Source organism: Condylura cristata, unplaced genomic scaffold (assembly GCF_000260355.1).
Source record: "Condylura cristata isolate star-nosed mole 26May11 unplaced genomic scaffold, ConCri1.0 scaffold00032, whole genome shotgun sequence".
NCBI classification, from domain to species: Eukaryota; Metazoa; Chordata; class Mammalia; order Eulipotyphla; family Talpidae; genus Condylura; species Condylura cristata.
The window spans coordinates 765,876-789,755 of record NW_004567133.1 but is presented as its reverse complement, the minus strand read 5'-3'; the positions used below and the strand labels follow the sequence as shown (position 1 = coordinate 789,755).

At 41.3% G+C, this 23,880-nt stretch overlaps 1 protein-coding gene across 5 annotated transcripts; it reads left to right on the top strand.

Moving 5' to 3' along the window:
- Positions 1-876: 876 nt before the first annotated feature.
- ZKSCAN5 (zinc finger with KRAB and SCAN domains 5) lies at positions 877-20,617 on the top strand. Of its 5 annotated transcripts, none has more exons than XM_012731764.1 (7): positions 877-940; positions 2,141-2,659; positions 6,020-6,158; positions 8,447-8,529; positions 8,790-8,925; positions 13,425-14,033; positions 16,320-20,617. In XM_012731764.1, exons 2-7 carry the CDS (start codon positions 2,246-2,248, stop codon positions 17,435-17,437), a joined length of 2,499 nt encoding a protein of 832 aa, XP_012587218.1. In that variant the 5' UTR covers positions 877-940; positions 2,141-2,245; the 3' UTR covers positions 17,438-20,617. The 5 variants fall into 5 exon arrangements, with proteins under 5 accessions (XP_012587218.1, XP_012587217.1, XP_004691966.1 ...); XM_012731763.1 differs by having other exon boundaries at positions 926-985; XM_004691909.2 differs by lacking the exon at positions 877-940 and adding an exon at positions 1,491-1,872.
- The last annotated feature ends 3,263 nt before the right edge of the window (positions 20,618-23,880 follow it).

Here is a 23,880-nt window from a genome sequence, read left to right as displayed (position 1 = left end):
TTCTGAGCATGCACACAATCTTTTGTTATCTGTGTTGTAGTTCTCTGCTATTGGGAAACAAGTATTTTGTGACAAGATATGATGATGAAGAAATCTAAGGGAAATCTTAGAAAGACGGAGGCTCCATTGGCAGACATATTGTTCCAAAGCATTTGAAACTATTTTAAAATAACTTGCAACAGGACTAAACGACAAATTGTAATTGTGGTTATTTTTTAAATTTTTATTTAAAAATATTTTATGATGCTTTGACTTTGGCCCCAAAACTCTACCATATGTGAGCGTAACTCTTAAGTATAATATGTGAAACTCTGCACAGTCCTAAATACAAAAAAAAGTGAAACTCTACAGATACTAAAATACACCATAGTGTCAATATAAGCTACTCCTGCTAAAGATTTTTCTGGAGGTAAGAGGCGATTTCCTGAATTTCTTCATTCTCATTAGGATCCGGTACTCTATAGACAGAACTTTTCCCAGCGTATTAGAGTCGGTGTGCTTTTTAGATGCAAAGTGGAGTCGGCGAGGCTCTGTTTCGCGAAGTGTTACAGGTAATACTAACTTTTGTAAACACACTTAAAAATAAGAAATTATTATGAATAGTAACTTCTTGGCCGGAGAAGCTCTGTATCAACCTGCATCTCTTCGCACGGTTACCAATGTTCAGCGCCCATCTCCAAGAAGGACTACAGAACCCGACACACACTGCCTACCCGGCTAGAGGTGCCGGAGACGCCAGAGGAAAGGTTTCCCCGCTCTCCTTCATCCTGATAGGTCCTAGACACTGAGGCTGCAAAGAGAGCTGCGGTCCTATTGGCTAGAGGGTGCGGCCCGCGCGGGGCACCCTGGGAGGTGTAGTTCCGGGAGCCGCTAGTTCCAGAGACCGGCTGGTCTGACGTTGGGGATTTCGGCCCCAGGCGCTGACGCGGTGGCAAAAGAGGTGGGTATGTCCGGAGACAGGATGAGAAGAGTGGCGCTAATTCCGGTGAGGACACGGAAAGGTCAAATATTAGAAGGGAGGGGTTGTGGGTTCGCAGGCAGACCTGCTTCGAAATGGGGCGTAGAGCTCTGGGGGTTGAGGGCGCGTAAGTTCCACGGCCAATCAGACATTAGCAACTGTCGCCTTAGCAACCGCTGGACATCTAAAGCGCTGCCCCCGTTGCATCCCAAGGAAAGGGAAAGCGCTGTTTCAACGGCTTCGGGACGGGTTGGGGTCCGTTTTCTCAGCGCGTTCCGCCGTGACCGCGGCTCCGGTGGGCGGGGAACGGCGGAGTTACTCGAGTAGGACTCGGAGCCGGTCGGCTCCCCATCTCCCGGCCGATTGGTTGGTGGGCCTTCAGGGCGGGGCCAGGGTGGGTACTTCCCGCCTGTTGCGAGGCGAGGACCTCCGGGATTCCTAGAGAGGACTCGGAAGTGCTGTGGGGCTGGGATTTATGGTTGGACTGGGAAAGCTTGGACTTGCTTACTTCCGGTGAAGAAGTGTTGCGAAGTGTGGGCTTCGGTTTTCTCGCGGTTTGTTAAAAACCCATCTTCCCAGCCTTGAGTGCGGGAGCTTCCGAGGAGAAGCTCCCCGCGCCTGGGCCTTGATGAAAAGGGGTGGGTTTTGGGTCCAGATGGGAGTCCTGAAACCCGTAACCTGGATCGGGCCGGTCCTCGTGTCTCCAGGTCAGGAGCGATTCCGAGGAATACAGGTCCAAATTCGTACTTAAAATTCTCCTTTTTTCGGGACCAATGAAATCGCCCATTGATTTGTCGTGCTCTTGCGGCTTGAAGGACAGGACTAATTTTGACCGTGGTAATGTTTTGGACCCCTGTTCTTACTTAAGTTTGGCTTATGGTAGTGAGAAGGAGCAGCTGCGTCTGGACTAGTTAGTAAGTTTTGTCTTACTATTTATACGACATTTAATGTCTTCAGCACTAAGATTGTGTTTGAATAGGACTAATGTCAGATATTTTTATAGTTCTCCTTTACCGTTTTTGAGCTATTGGAAATATTCTCTATTAGTAATTATGTTGTGGGGTGGAGTAATAGCTGTCTTGTGATCCATATTTCCAAATAAATTACTCTATTGAGTGGTCGCCTTTAGTATAGATGACCTCTCTGTCAGTTCTTTGCTAATAATAATTTCCAATATATCAGTAGGTTGAACACTAATGAAAGTGACCTTCACAAGATCTTAAAGAGCTGAAAACAGATTTGATCTGTGGATAGAGCTCACCTGGAGAGACATCCCTCTGAGTTGGAATGATAATGACAGGATCTGGGGAAGTTATAGACTTAGACCCTCCATCTGAGATCTCACAAGAGCAAGAAGACCTTCTAATAGTGAAGGTGGAAGAAGAAGACTGCACCTGGATGCAGGAGTACAGTCCACCCATGTTTGAGACTTTTTACCAGCGTTTCAAGCACTTCCAGTACCATGAGGCATCTGGCCCCCGGGAGGCACTCAGCCAGCTCCGGGTGCTCTGCTGTGAGTGGCTGAGACCCGAGTTGCACACCAAGGAGCAGATCCTGGAGCTACTGGTCCTGGAGCAGTTCCTGACCATCCTACCTGAAGAGTTTCAGACCTGGGTGAGAGAACATCACCCAGAAAGTGGAGAAGAGGCCGTGGCAGTGGTAGAAAGTATACAGAGAGAACTAGAGGAACGCAGACAACAGGTGAGTGGAATAAGAGACTTAATAACAATGAGGAAGGAGCAGAAGAAAGTTAAGGAGCTGCTGAGCAGGGGTGAAATCTTTAGCACGCTGGTGCTTCATTCTATTCTTTTGTTCTCCTGGGATTAGGTACACTGTGGAGATTTCCTGCCACTCCAGCAAAGAGAAGCAGTATCCAGTGTGTTAACCTGGAGAAGACAATCTGCGATTTTATTTATTTTTAAAATTACTATGTTTATTTTTTGAATGACATGATACAAAATTCAAAAGGTACATAAGGTTATAATGAAAAGTAAGTTTACTTCTAATTCCCTAACTCCCAGATGCCTTATTCTCCCACAAAAGGCAACCATTGTTACGTGATACTTGTATATCCTTACAGATATACTGTTTTCTGTATATTAAATGTATATGACATACTTAAAAACATGTTTTCAAATCACTGTGCACTCCTGCCTCTTGCTTTTTTTCTTATATCCTTTTTTTTTAATATCAGTGCAAATAGAACTACCTCACTCTTTGACATTGCATTACTCCATTGTATGAATGTACCAGTATTTATTTGACTCCTATTGGGGCCCATTTAAGTTGTTCATTTAGGTTGTTTCTGAATTTTTACTACAACAAACTTTGCTCCAATGAATCTCCTCCTTATCATTAATTACACAATGAATGCTTGGAAGTCAAGGTGTTGGCTTAGCAGCCAGAATCATTTTCACTACTGACAGATAGCACTCTGTAGAATTATACCAATTTATATTCCCAACAATGTATGAGAGATTTTTTTACTCGCAGCTTGATAACTTGATACTATCAAACTTTTGATTATTGCCAATTGAAAAGATGCAGTATACCATGTCTGTGCAATTGTAATATGCATTTCTCTTATTATGAGTCAGTTTGACCACAGTGCATATTTTACATATTTTAAAAGGTCATGTGTCCGTCCTTTTTTCTGAATTGTCTTTTTACATTACCTGTTATAAAAAACAAAAAATGTGTCTGTCATCCAAATTGTGTTATTTTTTTCAGTTGTACTGCTTCTTGGCTTTTGGCTAAGCTCAAGTGTATTATCTGTTCTTATCTTTAATGTTTTTTTAGTTGTTTGTCTTTGCTTATGGAAACTTTTGCTTTGCAGGGTTTTTTAAAAATATGTGATCTTTTATGGTTTTTGGGTTTTGTGCTATACTTACAAAGACTTTTGTCACTATAACATTACGAAAAACTTGTCTCCTTAAAAAAAAAAACTTTTAAATGATCAATCATTTGGATTTCATGTTGGGGTAGGAGGTTTAGTATATGACTGCAACTTTTTATCCAAATTTCTATGCAGTTGCCGAAGTAACTTCTAAATTTCTCCCCTTTCTTACTAAAATGCCACCTTTATAGATACAAATTTCTGCAGGCATTTGGGTCCATTTCTCATCTTTCTATTTTTTATCAGTATTTTAGTTATTTGAGTTCTGTAAATGTTTTGCTATTTGATGGTGTTACCCTCTCCTCTACCAAAAATTCTGCATTATTTTCTTTTTCCTTTGAGCTTTAAAATTGCTTTTTAGTTTCCAACAACCTAAAAATCCTGCTGGTATTTTTGTTGCAGTTGCATTTAAATCATTTATCAATTTAGGGATGATCAGTATCTTTATGTTCTTTCTTACTCGTTTGGAACCTGGCCCTCTACCTTCCTCTTGTTGCTAGTTTCACACTCTCTTAAACATTAATTTGTTTTTATAGCAAAGAATTGAAATCATAGGTCTACAGGCATTTGAAACTAGTTCAAAATTTTCCCAGTCTCTACTTCATTAAGGTACATGTCTCATTATTCCTCACCTTTGTGTGAGGGGACCATCTCAGTATCTTCAGCTGGTTTAGCTCAGTCCACACCACAGTGCAGGAGGGAGTTGCTGCTGACCCATGCCCAGGTCTGCAGTGGGGGCAAACAGAATTTGGAACCTTTCTGTCACTTCTGCCAGGACAGGAAGGAGGTGGTGGTTCATTGTGATGTCCAGTTGGTTAATTTTTAACCTAACTTGGGACACAAATGAACAAACTTCCCTGCTTTTTTATAGGAATGAATATTCAAAAACATAGTTCAAAACAAAAAGAACCTTTAAAATAGATTTGCTACAGATATTACGCATTTACTGTTCCTTGTGATTTGCAGTCCATCTTTGGAAGGGCGAGAGCAAATCCATTCCTTAGTAGTAATCAGGGATTTAGGACCCACAGCAGGGATTTGCCTTAAGAGCCTCAGCTGTCTACTTTGCTTGCCTCTCTCTCTGCCTGCTTTTTGTGTCCTACATTGTTCTCTAGCTTTATTCCCAGCGGTTCTTGTTTCTGGCGTGTCTTTTTCTCAGATTGTATTCTTTACACCTTGGTTTCACTGTCCTGGTCTCAGACTCAGGGCTCCTTTGCTTCTTGGGTGCCCCAGTGTCCTCTGACATACTTGGCTTGATCTTAGTTCTTACTCTGAGCAGGTCCACAAGGGCACACACACTGCATGCAGAGTGATGTTGGTCACTGCGGTTTTGCAATTGCCTCCTAATGTAACATTTGCCAGAGCTGAGAGTGTTATGTTTTAAAGTGCTTTGAAACATAAGAGAGAGGGAGCAGGGAAAGGAAGCCAGCAATGGCAGTTCTATCGAGGTATCAAGGCAGGATCTTAACTACCTGCCAGGATGCAGCTGAGCTAGAACCTTCCAGAAGAGGCAGATTTTAAGAGACTGGTTGAGGCAGAGTAGTTGTAGCCTCGGGTTGAACAAGACCCAAGAACAGAAAGGTGGAGTACGGCAGCCAGACACGAAGTAGCACAGTTGTTGTTATTGGTCTGTCTTACTTTAACATGGAAGCAAGCATGACTTTCTGAGTCCTCTTTTGACCTTTCCAACCTCCTTTCTCACTTCTCTCCTTTACTAAACGTGGGCCATATTGGCTTTTTTACAATTCCTTCTTCCTGCCTGATGGTTTTTGCTTATGTTATTACTCTGCCTGGGACACTTCCTGCTTTCCTCCAGCTGGCTGCTTGTCCTCTTTTAAGTGTTTTCTTTAGTACTTTCTCAGAAATGCCTTCTCTGACCACCCAGTCTAAAGGTGGTCTTATCTGTACTGTCTCACAGTGTCACTTTCTTGTCCCTTCTGACATACAACATGATTGTAGCTATGTATTTATTTGTGTTGTGTTTAATGAAGTCTTCAACTAAATGTAAATCATGTTTATTAAGCCCAGTATATCCTCAGTGCCTGTCTCATTGTAGGTGCACTTGCATTATTTCGCAAAGGAATGAGTGAAAGAATAGTGTGAAATTGCTGACTTTTTCACGGCCTTCTTTGTAATGTGCTGATTGGTGTGGTTGTGCTTGGTAGATTGTGGCATGTCCTGAAGTGCTTCCTCAGAAGATGGTACCGCCTGGGCCTGTGCAGGAGTCCTTGGCTCAACCGCTCCTGTCCGTGGACATCCAGCCTGAACAAGAGTCACAGAAACCTCATCTTCTAGAGGATAATGGTGAGAATCAGCAAGTCAGTGGAACAGATATGGCTAGAGAGAGGGTGCCCTGGTCATGGCGGGTAAGCAGTATCTGTGAGAGAGACTGGACTGCCAGCCTTTCTGCAGTCAGATCTGGAGGTCAGGAAGCATTGGGAACGTAGACTGGAGTGTTGAGGGGTCAGCTTTAGAATGGCTGGGAACTGTACAGTCTTAGTCAAAAGCTTTAATTGCAGATGGTGACTGTAAACACCAGCATTCTTAAAAGGTTGAAAGAAGTCTTTTTCAAAAGTGTCATAATGACTGTGCAACAGTTCCAACTCTGTCACATAGATTTTGTCTTCAGGCTTATATGAAAATGGTTTCTGGCTTCTCATTGTACTGTGTTCATTCCTGACTGTTGAGTGTGCACCTTGAAATCTTATTTGAAGCAGCTTTACAGCGACCCTTAGAACATTTGTTCTTTCTCTATTCTAATTAGTCAGCTAGTTAGCTAATTAGTTAACTAGTCAGCCAGCTAGTTGGGTAGTTAACCAGATAACTAGGTAGTTATTTGACTGGGTAGGTAGTTAGCTGGCTACTTAGTTAACTAGTTAGCGAGGTAAACTAGTTAGCTAGCTAAGTAACTTGTTTGTCAGTAAACAAGTGTCTGGAACTGTTCAAAGTGCTTTACCTGTATGAACTCATTTAGTGTTCATATCAATCAGTGTAGCAGGAAAAATAGTCCTCACTATTCATCATCTGGGGGCCAGTGGGCTATTTTTTTTTTTTTAAGCTATTTTGTGAATACTTTACAGGAGAATCAAAGGATAATAAAAAATAACTTCAAGAAATGTTAATAATAATAAAACTTTTGTATATGTAAGTGCATTACATCAGAAGAGATGAAAGAATACTGCCACACAGTACTGTCCATTTCTCAAAATGGATATTGTCCTTTGAGCAAAATGGAATGTTCCAGAATCTTGTTGCAAAATAAATTGTTCTTGTTGAATGACACTCTGAATGAGACTGTCCTATTTCCTTTTTGAAACTAGAGGTTGAGTCTTCCTCACTGATACTGAAGATTTAAGAAAATTCATCTAGGATATGATCATTTGCAAATTCAATCTAAGATTTCTCTTAAACTTTCAGTTTCATCATTGCCATTGTGTTGCTCATTGTCTCATTCTAATCATCTTCTCATTCTTCTAGTAGAATCAAGTATCTTTCTCTGCAGATCTTATTCCCTCTTTGATGACCCTTTTTCTTTATTTTGCCACTTTCTTGTTTTTTAAATTTTTTTTGTGGCATTGTTGTAGTAATTAGTGAAAGATGATTAGTAAAAGTGAAATTATTTCCTAGGATGATGAAATAGAAAAATCTTTCAAGTTACAGGAAAATTATATTCTAGGTTTGTAAAAAATTCCAACGATCCATGTACATATTACAAGATACAATAAATATCCTTTTTGATCTTCAAGAGACCTCTAAAAGAACAAAAGGCTTGCAATTGTAGTCCTTAAAAATAGTTAAAACTGTTTGAAAAATAAACCAAAATTGTGCCCAGCAGACCTAGTTGGCACACCATGGATGAATGCTCATTTTCACCCCATGGAGTTGGGGTTATCATTACTCTCATGTTAGAAAAGAGCTGCACCTAAAATGGAATAAAGCTTTCATGTCTGCCCTCTCCGATAGATAGTAAAGTGTTTGAAAGCAAGCGTTGTTTCATCTACTTATTCCTATAAAACTCAGATTAGACTTGATACTAATGACTGACTGTAAACCCACCATACTAATTCTCGAAGGGAGAGAATGTGGACTAAGGTCTAGCTAATCAAAGTACATTCCAAGGAATAGCAGCACTAGCAGCACTTGGGAACTTGTTAGGAATGCAGACTGTGGGACCTATGGCAGACCTGCTGAGTGAGCATCTGCCTGTACCAAAATACCCCCTCCTGTGGAAAGAGGTTTGCTCCTTAAAACTTGAGAAACTCTGAACTCTTAAGTGCTTCATGGACAATGGACGATGTGACTTGGGTATTCTTTGGATGACTAGATTTGATCTTGGCAGAGCAGAGCACATCCTTCCAGAGGAGGGAATTAAGTACAAACTCATGATGGGTTTGCTGCAGGGAGTAACCTAGATTAGGGGAGAAAGGGTTGGATTGGCAGGGGCCTGAATATAGAGGATCTTGAGCGTCAAGCAGAAGAACTTAGCTTTGATGCACAGACCACCATTGTGGATTCTTGAGCAATGGCTGAACATGATGGCATTGGGAACTGGGCAAAGATTCTCACTGACACCTCTTTTTATCCTCCCCCAGTCCTTCCTGCTCTCCAAGTTTCTTCCCTTCCCCTGAAGGACAGCCAGGAGCTGACTGCCTCTCTCCTCTCAGCTGGGTCCCAGGTGAGCTGGCGTCCCTGTGCCCGCCATGAGGACCCATATCTACTCTTGCCTTAGCCCTGAATCTGTCAAGAGTTCTGTCTCTTTAGTTAGAGACCAAGCCCATCATGGGTTTGTGCTTAACTGCTTTTTCCCAGTACAAACCTGTTCTCCCTGAAGCATAGTTCCTGCCCCTGTTTCTTTCTTTTAGTGTTCCCAGATCTTAATCTAATTCCAAAGGTGAACATAGGGAGTGAGAATTTAGTAGCGATCTCATGTTTCAGAAATTGGTGAAAATTGAAGATGTGGCTGATGTGGCTGTATCCTTCATCCTGGAGGAATGGGAACATTTGGATCAATCCCCGAAGTCCCTCTGTAGGGGTGACAGGAAGGAGAATTATGGGAGTATTACTTCTGTGGGTAAGAATAATTTCATCCAAATGGATTAGGACATCTTAATTTTGTTTTAAAGAACATTTCTAGCACATCCTAGAAAGTCATTATGCTTCCTTTGCTATGAATGTTTTTATTTTTTCTGTGAATTTGTAAGTCAGCATTCTCTGATTATCTCCATCATGATAAGGATGTGCTTTCAAATAGTACTTGCAATGCAGGTGCCATCTTCTCATTGCTCTAAAAGCACTTAGGAGTGACAGGTTTAGGTTTTAACATATTTGTAGTAGTTATAGTCCTCTATTCCTTGCCATATTAAATAGTTCTTAACTGAATAATTCTCCATTATGAAGTCATCTTGGACTTGCTAAATAACAGGTTCTTTTGTTTTTTTTTTTTTTTTTAAGATGTGTTTATTTTTATGCATACAAGAACTGGGGTATAGGTCAGAGGTGTGTATGGGGGTGTGTGGGGGTGAGAGAATTTACCAGAAACAGAATGGAGAGCAGGACAGGCACATGTACTGATGAGGAAAGCAGTGGGCGAGACAGGAGTGGTCTGCTGTGCCATGTGGGTCAGGTCCCTGACTGGGGATGAAACTTGTGTTGCACTGGCTGGCAATAGCTTGATAGTGTCATGTCTTCAACCCCTGAATCACCAGGGAGGCCCTAGACCATCATAGTAGTTACTGCAGTACCCCAGTAGCATTGATTCTTTTCCTTTCTCCTAGTACATAAGTGGCTGGTTATTCATTAAAATTCTATAGTCACCAGTATCTGTTTTATGATGTTTCCTTTGTTGGGAGCTACATTTTATATGTCATATCCCTTCTTGAATTTTACACCCCAGATAAAGTTTTGAACCTCAGGGTTAACTAAGCTTTGCTCTTAGAAACTAATATTTGTTTTTGCTGCTGGACATAAAAATCTGAGCACTCTGTCAAACATTTTGGAACTTACGGCTATTAGCTTCTTTGAATTAATTCTTTTTGAAGAACCACTATTATTAGGCACACTGTTAAATTTTAGATGGAGTATGCATGCCATATTTCTTTTGAAAAGCATTATACCAGTTTATGTTGGCTAAAATTTTTAATTCATTCACAGATTTCTATTTAAAATGTGTGAAACTGACTCCTGCCTTTTCGAAGTTTTCTTTCATTACTATTGCTATATATTTCTTTTTCTTTGATATATTTTGCATGAATGTTCATCTGTTAGTAGTATTCTTTCTTTTCAAGAAATTACTTACAGTAGTATAAGTATTACATTTAAGATAATTTTTTCATTTTCTTTTTAAATTAATTTCAGTTGCTAGTCTAATGTCAATACTTGTGAGTATCATTTTCTTCTTCAGTTTTACAGGTGTTTAATGTTTTCAGTTTCAGCACTTGGCATAGTTCTTTTCCAAGTAATTAAAGTTCTTTCTGATTTTTCTACTTATTATCCATCTCTTCATTGCAACATTTTTGCAACTGCAGTGTACACTTCCACATTAACCATATCAGTGGTTTCTGCTTCTTTGGGAAGGTCACATTAGATGATCCTCATGCCTGTGGGTTCCTGATAGCATCAGAGAAAGTCAAGATTTAAAAGGTATTCATCAGTCTTATGAACAAGATAAAAAAATGAACAGATGAATCTTTGAGTCTTCAGAAGAGTGACGGGGATATTGAGAAACAAAAGACAGGTTATTTTTTTTTTTTTTTTTTTTAATTTTTTTTTTTTATTTTATTTATTTATTCATACAGAACTGGGGTACAGGCCAGAGGCTCAGGGGCGGTGAAAGGCTTCACCAGAGATAGAGCGGGGAGCAGAACAGGCAGATCTACGAAGTACACTGCTGAGGGAAGCAGCGGGCGGGTCAGGAGAGGTCTGGCTCGCCATGTGGTTTCCTCCGGGGCAGGCTGCAGGCGGGAATCGAACTCATGCGGAAGTGGTTTCAGATTCTCAGTGCTGTGCTTTAACCCGCTGCGCCACCAGGGAGGGCCAAGACAGGTTATTTTTTAAAGATTTATTTATTTATGCACACAAAACTGGAATACAGGCCAGAAGTGCAGGGGTGGTGAGAAGACAGATTGGGGAGACAGACTGGGGAGCAGAGTAGGCAGATAAGTGAGTACACTGCTGAGGGGAGCAGTATGTGAGACAGGAAAAGTCTGCTGCTCCATGTGGGTCACCTCCAGAGCCAGGGATTGAACTCACACTGAAGCATCTGCAGCCAGCTTACAGTGCTGCATCCTAACCTGTTGTGCCACCAGGGAGGGCCCAAAAGTCAGGTTCTTTAAGATTGCAAAGATTAGGGGTTCAGGAAGGCTCTTTTAGATAATCATTCAAGAACATTCTCTGTTGAAGAAGAAGGCAAAAAGAACTGCTCATTGAAAGAGTACCTGGGGGCTTTTCCCTGGTGGCGCAACAGGTCAAAGCACAGCACTGTGAGGCTGTCACAGCAACTGCAGCATGAGTTCTATCGCCAGCCAGGGATGTAACCCACATGGCGCGGCAGACCTCTCCTGACCCGCCCACCGCTCCCCTCAGCGGTGTATTTCAGTCAGTCTGCCTGTTCTACTCTCCACTCTGTCTCTGGTGAATCCTCTTACTTCCAGACCCCTGCCTCTCTGGCTTGTACCCCAGTTCTTACATGCATAAATAAATAAATATTTTTTTTAAAAATAAAGAGTACCTGGGCTGATGATGATTTTTGTATGTTCTCTTATTCAATGGGAAAAGACCTAAGCATATGTAAATGTCACTGTTAAAGAACTAGTGGAATGTGAGTTTGCAATGTTAGGACAAGGAAGAGTGGGTAACTGGTACAAGGAAGGCCCTGGAAAACAGGACAGCCCTGTTTTCTATACTCTATGGAAAGGATTGACCTTGACTAGGGAGAGAGAGATCCCTCTTTCATGATGAGACAAGGGGAGGATGAAAGAATAAGCCTACCCCAGATTTATAGTTGTGGTTACAGCATGCTTAAGGAGTTGACCAGATAGCTGTGATATCCCTGAAACAGGCAATAAAGCTATCTGTTGATAGTGCGCAGGTGATAAAGAGGTGGTGAATAAAGGTTTGAGTGCAGTGGAGAACTTTGGTTTTTAAAAAAAGGGATGCACACACATGGTAATAAATAGAATGGTATATATATATGGGCATAAAGTGAAAGTGATTTACCACCCCGAGTTTTCCATCACAGAGGCAATATCTATTACATTTCTTGATTGTCTCTAGACAGAATCTATGCATATACAAATTTGTGCAAAAATGGTAGAATACCACATCTACTACTCTATAATGATACATGTTGGAAATTATGGTAGAGATGTTATGATGATGCTGTTTAGAAAAATGAGCGGGGAAACTAGTCAACCTAGAATGCATAACACCAGGGAGGTTGAAGAGCATGAATTGGTAAAGTACTAAATCTGCCTGATTGGGTGTTTTAGACTTCCTTGCCCCTAGTACCTTACTCAGAAGCCAGATACAGCATTAAGCAGGCTAAGTGCTCCACAAATGTTACCTCTTAGTACTACTGAATTATATAATATTTGAAAGCAGTTTTTCTTTGGGCAAAAACACTCTTAAGAAGTTCTTAGTAGGCCATGATTTCTCTCACATTTAAAAAAATAATAGTCTCTATTTTGTTAACTACTGAAGATTTCTGTCTGCAAATCATATCGAATGTCCGTCCATGTCTTGAGTGAAATATATGTTGCTGATTCACTTATGCAGATGACACAGCTCTCCTGTGGCTCTTTATCTGTATTCCTCAATGACTATTGTGACCCTAACATTCACCTAGTAGATAGTAGGCTCTTCTCTGTGGAGAGAAAGAATGCCTGTGCCCCTTACCAAACAGAAGTTCTTTAGGGGTTAATACCTTTTTTCTCCAGGCTGTGAATAATTAGGAAGAGGAAAGTAAAGACTCGGTTCACTTCATAACCCATTGTCAAATTTGATTAAGAATATTTTTTTTTAAAGATTTATTTATTTATTCATACAGAACTGGGGTACAGGCCAGAAGCTCAGGGGCAGTGAGAGGCTTCACCAGAGACAGAGTGGGGAGCAGAACAGGCAGATCGACGAAGTACACTGCTGAGGGGAGCAGCGGGCGGGTCAGGAGAGGTCTGCCGCGCCATGTGGTCACCTCCGGGGCAGATAGGAATCGAACTCATGCGGAAGTGGTTTCAGCTTCTTAGTGCAGTGCTTTAACCCGCTGCGCCACCAGGGAGGGCCTGATTAAGAATATTTAATATTGATCTTGCTTTCACAAACAGGAACTGTAAGTAAGTACCATACTTGGAAGATAATCATCTTCATCAAATAGAATGACTGCTGTCCCAGCCACATGCCTTTGAACCTTCTTGGCAACTCTTCCTTCCCTAAGTTGCATCAGTTTTCTGTGTAAATGTTCTTTATCTATCCCTGTATTGTAGTCAGTCATATGTTCCTAGTATATGCTGGTTTCATTTTATTATCCTATATCCTGCAGGGAATACCTGAATTTTTCATGTCCTTCTATTTTTCCAGATTATGAGTCCGGGAATGACAATGTGGAACTCATAGTGAGGCAGATTTCTGATGAAGCTGAGCCACACTGGATGACAGCGGGAAGCACTGATGGAAATGTTTCCCACAGTCAAGAGTTTGGAGAAGTTAGTGGCCTGCATGGCCTAGTCGAAAGGTGGCAGGTAACCCCCACTGTGGGGAAATCAAGGCAGAATCCTTCCCAGAAAAGAGATCTTGGTGCCATCACAGACAATGACCGTAAGCAAAACCCAAGTGGTGAGAGAGGTCACAAATGTAATGATTGTGGTAAATTTTTCCTTCAAGCCTCAAACTTCATTCAACATCGGCGAATCCACACTGGAGAAAAACCATTCAAGTGTGGTGAATGTGGGAAGAGCTATAATCAGCGTGTACACCTTACCCAGCATCAGCGAGTCCACACTGGTGAGAAGCCCTATAAATGTCAGGTGTGTGGAAAAGCTTTCCGCGTGAGCTCCCACCTCGTCCAGCATCACAGTGTGCACAGTGGAGAGAGACCATATGGATGCACCGAGTGTGGCAAAAACTTCGGTCGGCACTCCCATCTGATTGAGCACCTGAAACGCCACTTCAGAGAGAAATCCCAAAGATGTATGTGTTGAGTTTGTACTCTGAGAAGAAGCAGGGGCAAAAGTTGTGTGGCTGAGAATGATGGGAAGGATAGGTTGTGGTACTGGAAGCAGTGGGAAGGGCAAAGGTTACAGTCTGTCATTTATCCAGTAGTTCTCATACGAACAGCAACACCCTCTGCCCTGTCCACCATTCCCCCCCACTTCCCTTCCCCACAGGCACCCACTTTCAGCCTTCTCATCTGTTTCTAAGGTAATTCTGTTTTTTAAGTAACTCTGCTATTGTTTGTCATCATCCGTTGACTTTCTGTTGTAGAACATGAGGAGCTTGGTTCTCTTATGTTCTTCCTTCCTGCTTCTCCCTTTTGATCATTTAGTTAACCTCATTTACAATAAAATAATAGTACAGGAAGATTTGCAGAAAAAAGTGGGAGATTTAAAAAAATCACCTGTAGTCTCACGATCCTAATTGAGCTGTTATGATTTAGTGTATTTTCTTAAGCCTACTACATTTTATCTCAGAGGGTGCTATTAAATACTACACATACACATTGCCCAGTGCCCGTGGCCCTCCGTTTTGTTATTTTTGACTACTTGCTGTGTGGAGACATCATTTACTCAACTGTTACCCAGTTGAACTAATTATTTTTTCTCTTTTGTCCTGAAACTGTGCTTAGTACCTTTTTCTATATTTAGGATTATTTCTTTAGAAGCCCAAAGGAAAGACCAAAAACACTTGTACCGCTCTTTTTAAAACAGTCCCACCAGATATAAGAGATTATTCTGCAGTTTCTTCCAGAGTTATCAAAAGTTCTTTTTTAACAAATTCAGTAATCAGAAGGGAATTCTGTTCTATATATTTTCATTAATTTGATTATAAGATTGAGTAAGTTTCCTGTTTACTTTTATAAAATCTGCTCAATTGTGTAAAGATGAGATGACCATTAACTGCTATGAACTTAAAGGCTCTTATTAATATTCTTCAGATAACTTTAAAACTAGCCAGCATATTTCTTTTTTAATTATGTTTTTGATGTCCTCAAGCCCAGCTTGTTATTTGCGTCAACAGACATTGCACCTCTTCCATCAATGGAATAGAATTTATGAAGTTCATTATGTCTTTAAAGTTCTGGAATGAGCTGAGTTAACCTCCTTTGCAAGTTGTAGCTCATTCTACTTAGTGACTTCTCATTGGGGGATATTCATCCAGCAGCACTCTGGGCTTGGAAAGCAGTGTCCTTAAATAGTATCTTTATGGTTTCCCTGCAGTTACTTGGCTAACTAGTCTTCTGTTTCTACTCACTTACCTTCCCCCTATTTTTTGAAAAAGATTTATTTTATTTATTTATGATATTTGTTTATACAAGAGCTGAAGTAAAGGCCAGAGATGTGTGGCAGGGGCTAGAGGATTCTCTGGAGACAGAGTGGGGAGCAAAACAGGCAGATGTACTGAAATACACTGCTGAGGGGAGCAGTGGACAGGGCAAGGGAGGTCGCTTGTGCCATGTGGGTCAGCTCCCTGGCCTGGGATCAAATTTGTGCTGCAGTGACTGCCAATAGCTTCATAGTGCTGAGACTTAACCCCTTGAGTCACCATGGAGGTCCCCACCCCCTATTTTTTGATCAGAGGAAGAATATATCCAGCTATATTTGTTGAGAGTCTCTTATGCTAGGTACTTGGGTTACAGCCATAAAAAGAATATACAGTTCATGACCTTGTGGAGTTGGTGGTCTGGTGGGAGTTGGTGGTCTGGTGGGAGTAGAAGCAGAAGGTAAGAATACCCAAAGGAGGAAAACTGAAAATAGAGTGTTGACTAAGACTGAAAAGAGCCGAGATGAATACATTGTCTACCCACAGTATTCTTATCGGCTCATTTCTCTTTTTTCTACCTCCTAATCAGGTATTCTTCTAGCTTCATACTTCATAATCCTGTGTCTCCCACTCTTCCATCCAGTTGTGTATTTTGTTCTGTCTGCCTAATTCATGTTGTGTTAAGGTCCCCTCTATACTTGCTGCCTCCGCTCCTGCTTTCTCTCCTTTTTGTCTAATTAAGTGTCTCTTAAGCCCTGTGGTTGCCTAAGTTCACTCATTCTTACCACCCTTTTGAGCAAGACTCATTTTTGGCTTGTTCTTTATACAAGACAAATACCAAAAGAACCAGAGGTTCTCTTCACTCTTAGCACCAAGTACAGGCATCCCTTTTGTTACTCCTTTTACCTCTTAGTTTCATCGGATTAACCCTTTTCTGACAGTTTTTCCTTCTGTAAAATAACTAATGGCATTTGCATTTCCTCTTTATTTCTTCAGGCAGTGACAAAAGAAGTAAGAATACAAAATTGAATATGAAGAAGAAAATTTCCGAATTTTCAGAAACAGATTTGGAACTATCAGGGAGAATCCAAAGAAATGTTTCTCAAGAATTTGGAGAAGGCCATGAACACCAAGACAAGTTAGATAGAAAACAGGGCATTCCCATGAAAGAGATACTGGGACAACCATCCAAGAGGCTAAATTTCAATGACGTCGCCTATGTCCACAAAAAGTCCTCCACAGGAGAGAGGCCACATAAGTGTAATGAGTGTGGAAAAAGCTTTATTCAGAGTGCACATCTTATTCAACATCAGCGAATCCACACTGGAGAAAAACCGTTTAGGTGTGATGAATGTGGGAAGAGCTACAACCAGCGCGTGCACCTAACTCAACATCAGCGAGTCCACACTGGTGAGAAGCCCTATACCTGTCATTTATGCGGGAAAGCGTTTAGAGTGAGGTCCCATCTTGTTCAGCATCAGAGTGTGCATAGTGGGGAGAGACCCTTTAAATGTAATGAGTGTGGGAAAGGCTTTGGGAGGCGTTCACACCTGGCTGGGCACCTGAGACTCCACTCTAGAGAGAAATCTCATCAGTGTCATGAATGTGGAGAAATCTTTTTCCAATATGTTAGCCTAATTGAACATCAGGTACTCCACATGGGCCAGAAAAATGAAAAAAATGGCATTTGTGAGGAAGCATATAGTTGGAACCTAACAGTGATTGAAGATAAGAAGATAGAGTTACAAGAGCAGCCTTATAAGTGTGATATATGTGGCAAAGGCTTTAGTTACAGCTCAGACCTTATTCAGCACTACCGGACTCATACTGCAGAGAAAACCTGTAAATGTGATATATGTGGAGAGAATGTTAGCCACTGTTCCCACATAAAACAATACCAAAAACCCTACTCCAATGTGAAGTCACATCAGTGTAACGAATGTGGCAGAGGCTTTACTCTGAAGTCACATCTTAATCAACATCAGAGAATCCATACTGGTGAGAAACCCTTTCAGTGTAAAGAGTGTGGAATGAGTTTCAGTTGGAGTTGCAGCCTCTTTAAACATTTACGAAGTCACGAGAGGACAGAGCCCATGAATACCTTAACTGTGTAGATGTTTCTGTTGTAGAACAGCTGTTAATTATAGAGAAGCCTTCCTGAAGAGAAATCCTGCTCCTGTAATGAATGTAGTAACAACTTCAAGCATTTTTATCCAGCTTACCATCAAACTCACAGACATGTTAAAATCCTTCAGTTAGAAATTAGCTTTAGGAACACTGGAGAATCCACGACAAATAGATCGAGAAATCCTTGTGTTTGTCATCTTTGTATGTGAGGATCCAGACAGGAGAGATTCTTCGGGTGGCACTCATTCTTCATTTGAAGCCCAGTACATTGACCCTGGGGGATGCCTTGTGAATGCAGTAGATTTAAATAAGCTTTATTTGTAGTTTCCACCTTGTTTGATAGATTATCTATTCAGGGACAACCACAGTGGGAGAGAGAACTCTTCAGCATGATGTCTGTTTTGGTACCTCAGCAATGAACCTTTTCTAAAAATAATTATCCTACTATTATAATGCTCCTATTACTGTTCCATCTTGAGTATTAAACTCTGTGAAAACAAATTGACTTAAGGTATTTATATATTTTGTCAGAGTTGGGGTTCAGAGACTGAACGGTCTGTGAACCTGCTGCCTTATTCAGTCTACAGCTTCTTGACACAAGTTCCACATTGCTTTTGTTTCAATTCTCTTACCATCAGGACTAGGTGGTAGAAAGAATGCATTTGTAAATGAAGGAGAAAGGGGAGTATAGAAGGTGGGCCAAACTGTAGACTGGTTTTAAACTGTTATCCACGAGAATGAGGACAGTTCTGTCCATAGTAGGAATTGGACTGAGTTGAATCTTGGTCCAAGCAGTTTGTGTGCCAATTCCCAGTTGCACTGGACCTAGGTCTCTCCTATAGATAATAGCATGTAGAATAAGTTTCAGTTGGAGTTTGCAGCTGAATTAAAAGTGAATGGTAATTAGAAGCAGGAGGTCATGGTCTGGTCAGCCCTGCCTGGTGGGAAGGAGTTGCTGAGGAAGGATGAACTTTGTGTGCTAGAAATAGGGAGGGTACTCTGGGTGCTGCTAAAGTCCTGCTTCTGCCAACTGCCTGTTTATAATAAATGTTCAGTACATACTCCTTGGCTGTGTGGTACGCTGGTCCCTGTCAGATGCCCTTTGCCAAGTTGGCATGCCCATCCCTTAGCTGTTCTGAGTTTGGGCTAAGTGCTCACAGCATCCCCCTTCTCCAGACACTGGAGACACCCTCAAATGATGCAGTCTTGCCTCACTCAGGAGTTACCTGCTTTCCCACCTGCTCTCCAGTCATCTCAGCTGATTAATACAGGGGTACAAAAGGCTGATTCACTTGTCTTAAGGGAAAACTGATACCACGTGAGCTCCATAACCCTCCCTCTGTATCAGGCCACAGCTAAGCTATCTGAGGCGACGTCCATGCTCTGCTCTTGCCCTATGGTGTCCTGTTTCTTTCCTGCCCATGAAAGGCATGCCATCGACAAATCACATGGTTCTGAGTCTGGCTCAGCCTCTGCTTTAGGAAACCTGATCTAAGACATTGTTGCTGTGAGTGATCCTAGAACCTGACTCTCAGAGTAGACTGTGGACTTGTGCACTCAGCAGAGTATCCATAGTCCCAGTGTTCAGTGGCTGTACCTTTGTGACATTTCTCTACAGTAAACTGGTATGGGACACATGGAAAGGAATGTACTGACTTGTGTAAGATTTGTGAGGAAATGAACATAAGGGTTGTATGGAAGTGGGTAGATCCTACTGAGTTCTTATTCCTTGAAGGGAGAAAGTGAAAATAATATACAGATAACCACCAACTTAACACTAAGTGCTTTCTTGATACTGTTTGAAGAAAGACTTGTTTCCTGCCAATAATCACATAGCTAGGGGTCATCAGTGTTACTTAATTGAGAATGATGGCTTCAGTAAGTACAACCTAAATTCCCAGCCAAAGAATGGTGCTCAAGCCAAAAAGATTTCATTCTCGGTAGAGGAAGCCAAATAAAGCAGTCATTGAGAAGGCGAAGATAGAATTGGGTTCTCCTTTCTCTGTCTTAATTTCGATTCTACTTCACAGGGCTCACAGCCTTTATTGAAGTCTGACTGTTTCCCCCTTTTCAGCTGTTCTCGATGTAGCCCACTAAAATTTGCATGAATGCTTGAGATTATTTTGCAGTTCTCAGGTCTTTCAGATGCTTGTTGCTTTTCTCTGCTTCCTTTTACATAACTCAAGACCATGCTAGTTCTGTGTCAGAGATACCATCACCTGCCAATGGCTTTCAGTTTTGCTACCTTAGCTGGTCAGTGTTTTTAAGGAGGGGTTTTAAGGAGAATTAATTAGACCACTATCTTCTCTCGCGTCTCTTTCTTGAGCACAAGGGAATTACCCTCGTAGAATTAGCCCAGTAGACCACCCTACACATCTCTCCAGTTAGCCAAAAATTATGTCATGTATCCATGCTTAAATAGGATGATGATATAAAACCATGATCAGCATCAAGTGTCACTTCCTGGAATTACAACAGAAAGGGTAAATCTCACCCACACACAGGTAGTGAATAACAACTTGAATGAGTTCTGCCTAAAAGGAGGAAGCAAGGCAGCAGCAGGGTCAAAGGACAGATGTGTGTGTGAAATTGTCATGAGTTTTATTTTTCTAAATTGCCAGTAACTCACAGAAATATATTTTACATTATTACCATTATATATACATATATGTATGGAACTGAAACAAGTTTCATGAACCAATACTATATATGGAAACGAAACCTAGTAAACTCCAACTATGGTTTTATTAACATTTAAATACAATAAAAAAATCCTAAAAAGTATAAAACCAAAATTTTGTAAAGGTGGTATTTAGTGTGATGGCTGTATCTACCTGTTCTAAGTTCCAGTCAGGAATTCAGGAAGACAAGGCTACCGCATTGCTTACAAATCTCACGTAACACCCATGTCAATCTAATGATTAGGTGCATGATTACAATACCCATTTTATAGGAGAAAAACAGCTGAGAAAGATTAAACAACATTTTTAATGCTATAAAGTCAGTGCAGCAGCACCAGTACTCAACCTGTCTGAAGTCCAGAGTCCTAACTATGCAGCTACACTGCTATCTGCTCACTAAAAAGTGATCTGGTCATTCTTAAGTGACCGACACAATAGGGAGTAATGGTGATCTACTGGGGCACAGGTGTGTGTGTGTGTGTGTGTGTGAGGGATTAAAATTTATATTTTAAAAATCCTGAAATTCATATATATATTCATACATATATTCATATTCCTGACAGTCCTAGTTTTGTTTTTCTCCCCATCTCTAGTATTTATATTTGTTTTATCATCATTTGTGTTACCATTTTTGTCTTCCAACTATATTTTCTTTGTACATTTCAGTGATAGCTTCTGAATATGCCATTCCACTTAAGGTATTTTAAGAAGACTGGAGAAAAGGGAATCTTATTTTTGACATCTGGGACAGTTTTAAATGTGGGATGAGGGAATAAGACATTCATACAGGCCATCCATCAGGGTGGCAGTAAGAATCAAAATGAAGGGACTTTAGAGACGCAAGGCCCGTCAGGGACCCAGACACTTCCCTGACCCCGATAGGCCCTGCTTATGTTCTGGGCAAGTAGTAGTAGAAAAAATGGCTTTTCTTATAGGCTTCTTGAATGATCTCAGCACTTCAAGAATAAAGATTGTCTTTTGCTCTCATTGTTGCCCTTGTCCCTTTAAAAGAGCTTGCTGCAGTCCACATTTAAAAATGTATTTATTCAGGACTCTCCCTGTTGGTACAATGGGTTAAAGCACTGTATTGTGAAGCTCTCTCGAAAGTCACTGCAGCACCAGTTCAATCACCCGCCAGGGAACTGACCCACATGGCACAGCAGACCTCTCCTGACCCACCGCTGCTCCCCTCAGCAGTGTATTTCAGTAGATCTGTCCTGCTCCTCACTTTGTCTCTGGTGAATCTTCTTACCCACCACACCTCTGGTCTGTAACCCAGTTCTGTAAACATAAATAAATCTTTAAAAAGAATGTATTTGTCAACTGAATAGAATATCAACATTTCTGCCCATTTGGAGAAAGTGCAACAAATTCAGAAAGGGCGTATCGCTTATAATGAAGAGATTTTACTATATTGCAATGTCAGATTATGAAACATCTGAGTAAGAATGGAAGGAATTTTATAGCTGCACAGTTTAAAATTGAGAAATATATTTATGTCCAAGAATAATTATATTTCTCCCATAAGACTTTGTAACCAACCTGTTCCCCCAGCAAAAAGTAAGATCCCACTGACCTGCTTACAATGCATTCTTCCCATCTGACTGTTGCTTATGATTTATTTACCATCACCCTGTAAGGATGGTTTCCTTATTCCCCTGCCACTTAACAGTCTCTTCATAACGAAGGAATCTTTCTGATGGAGATGGGCCATCAGCTTTGGCCTTGCTGGATTTTTCACTTAATTTCCCTCTACAAATGAATTTCCAAGCTGGAAGTGTTGTTGGAGATAATCTATTGTACTTTGGGGGAAATTTGAGACTTGGTTGCGTTTTGTCCAGAATCATCCTGCTAACCAGTGGCAGAGAGCAGTGGTGACAATTCTCCTAATGGCCCACAGCACATTCCACAGCATCACAAGCCTTTAATACTCGCTGTTCCAAGGCAAGCTAAGCACCTCTACTTCCCACAAGTGAAAAACTCACTTAAAGTCTGAAGTCACACCTTTTTTAAAAAAGGCTTAGGAAGTTCAGAAATGGAAAATTAAATGTGGTGTATATAATGTTTACCTACTGCATCCAAATCACAGGTTCAAACGCTCTTTAATCACTATCATCAGTGTTGGTGGGCATAAGTAGATGTTCTGCAAACTTGTAAATCCTAAACTTGTCCACTTAAAAAACTTCATGGTGGTTGGTACTCTCTGGTCATCATTTTACACCTCGGGTTCCCTAGGAATCAAGAAAAAAGAAAGAAAAAGACCTTTATCAGAAGAAAGCAAAGACAACTGGGAGTTGGGGAGCACAGAAATTAAACTAGGGTCATTTGGGGATGACTCTCTGAGTTGAAAAACAAGGACATACCAGATGATTTCACTCATAGCAGGAGTGTAAGGGATGGGGACAGGAAGAGGAGGAGGGAAAGTGGGACAAACAAAGGTAGTAGAGTAAAAATGAAAAACTATAAAGCACACATTTTGTGGGGGTGGTAAGGAAAATGGGATCAGAACTGGGGTGGGCAGAGTGCACTGGACTGTGGTGATGGCACATGGGTGAATTGGTGGTGGGAAGCCCGTGGGGATTACAACTGAGATGGAAAAAGGCACAAAATGAAGAATGATGTAAAAAAATACATACAAAAAAAAAAAAAATACCGAGGACAAGAAGGCCCAAGCAGACCACCTTTCCCAAGGTGTCACAGGCCAGTGCGGGTGGTTGCCTTCCTGCTCAGAGCCAGAGCTGCCTCTGCCGGGAGGCCGTGATCCCACTAGGAGGCTGGGACCGAGGCTGGGACCAAGGCTAGGGATGTGCGCCCTCCTCCACACTATTCCAGGTGGCAATAGCTACAGGGGGTCAGGAAGCACAGCTGACCACATCCACCTCTGCCCTGCCCAGTGTTCCCAGCAGAACCCATGTCTCACAGTGAACCCCCGGAGAAGTCTGCGGATGCTGGGGTAGAAAAGGGAGGTGATGAGATTGAAGGACAGTGCTCTTGGACCAGGGATCTCAGCTCACCAGATTCCAGAGACTGTCAGAAAAGCCAGAACCACGTCAACGTCCACCTAAAAGCCCCTGGTGCACTTCAGGGTTCTTTCTAGGAATGCTGGAGGAGTTTGAGTCCCAGTTCCCCAATCTCTAGGTCTGACTTTAGGGAACCTCTCTCTTATGTTCATCTTTCCCTTTACAGGAAAGAGGGGATTAGGTTTTCCTTCATACCATACTGCTTACTTACATGTTTTTCTTTTTCATTGACAGCAGTAATCATAATATTTATAATTATTATGAATAATAACAATTAGTGATTATGTATCTGAGGTGAAACAAAGATAGGAACAATGGTACATCAAAGAAGTCAAGGATGAATAGGTTATAAAACAGAAATGGTTGCTTCTCTAGGGATTCTGGTTACCCGTTGCCACTTGAAGGGGCAGTCATTTCAAATATCTGATGTCCATGTAACAGAACAGGCATCATTTCCATACTAGACAGAGGTTCTGAGCTTGGCTAATGCTTCCAGGTAGTTTTCAAAATATCAATAGTGGAATTACTATAGTATACCGAATTTAAGACATTTTTTGCTGACAATTACCACAATAATTACAGCTTTTACCATTACATCAACAGGCCAAGATACTACTTTTTTAAAAAATTTTTTATAAAGATTTATTTATTTGTGTATACAGAACTGGGGTACAGGCCAGAGGCTCAGGGGCGGTGAGAGGCTTCACCAGAGACAGAGTGGGGAGCAGA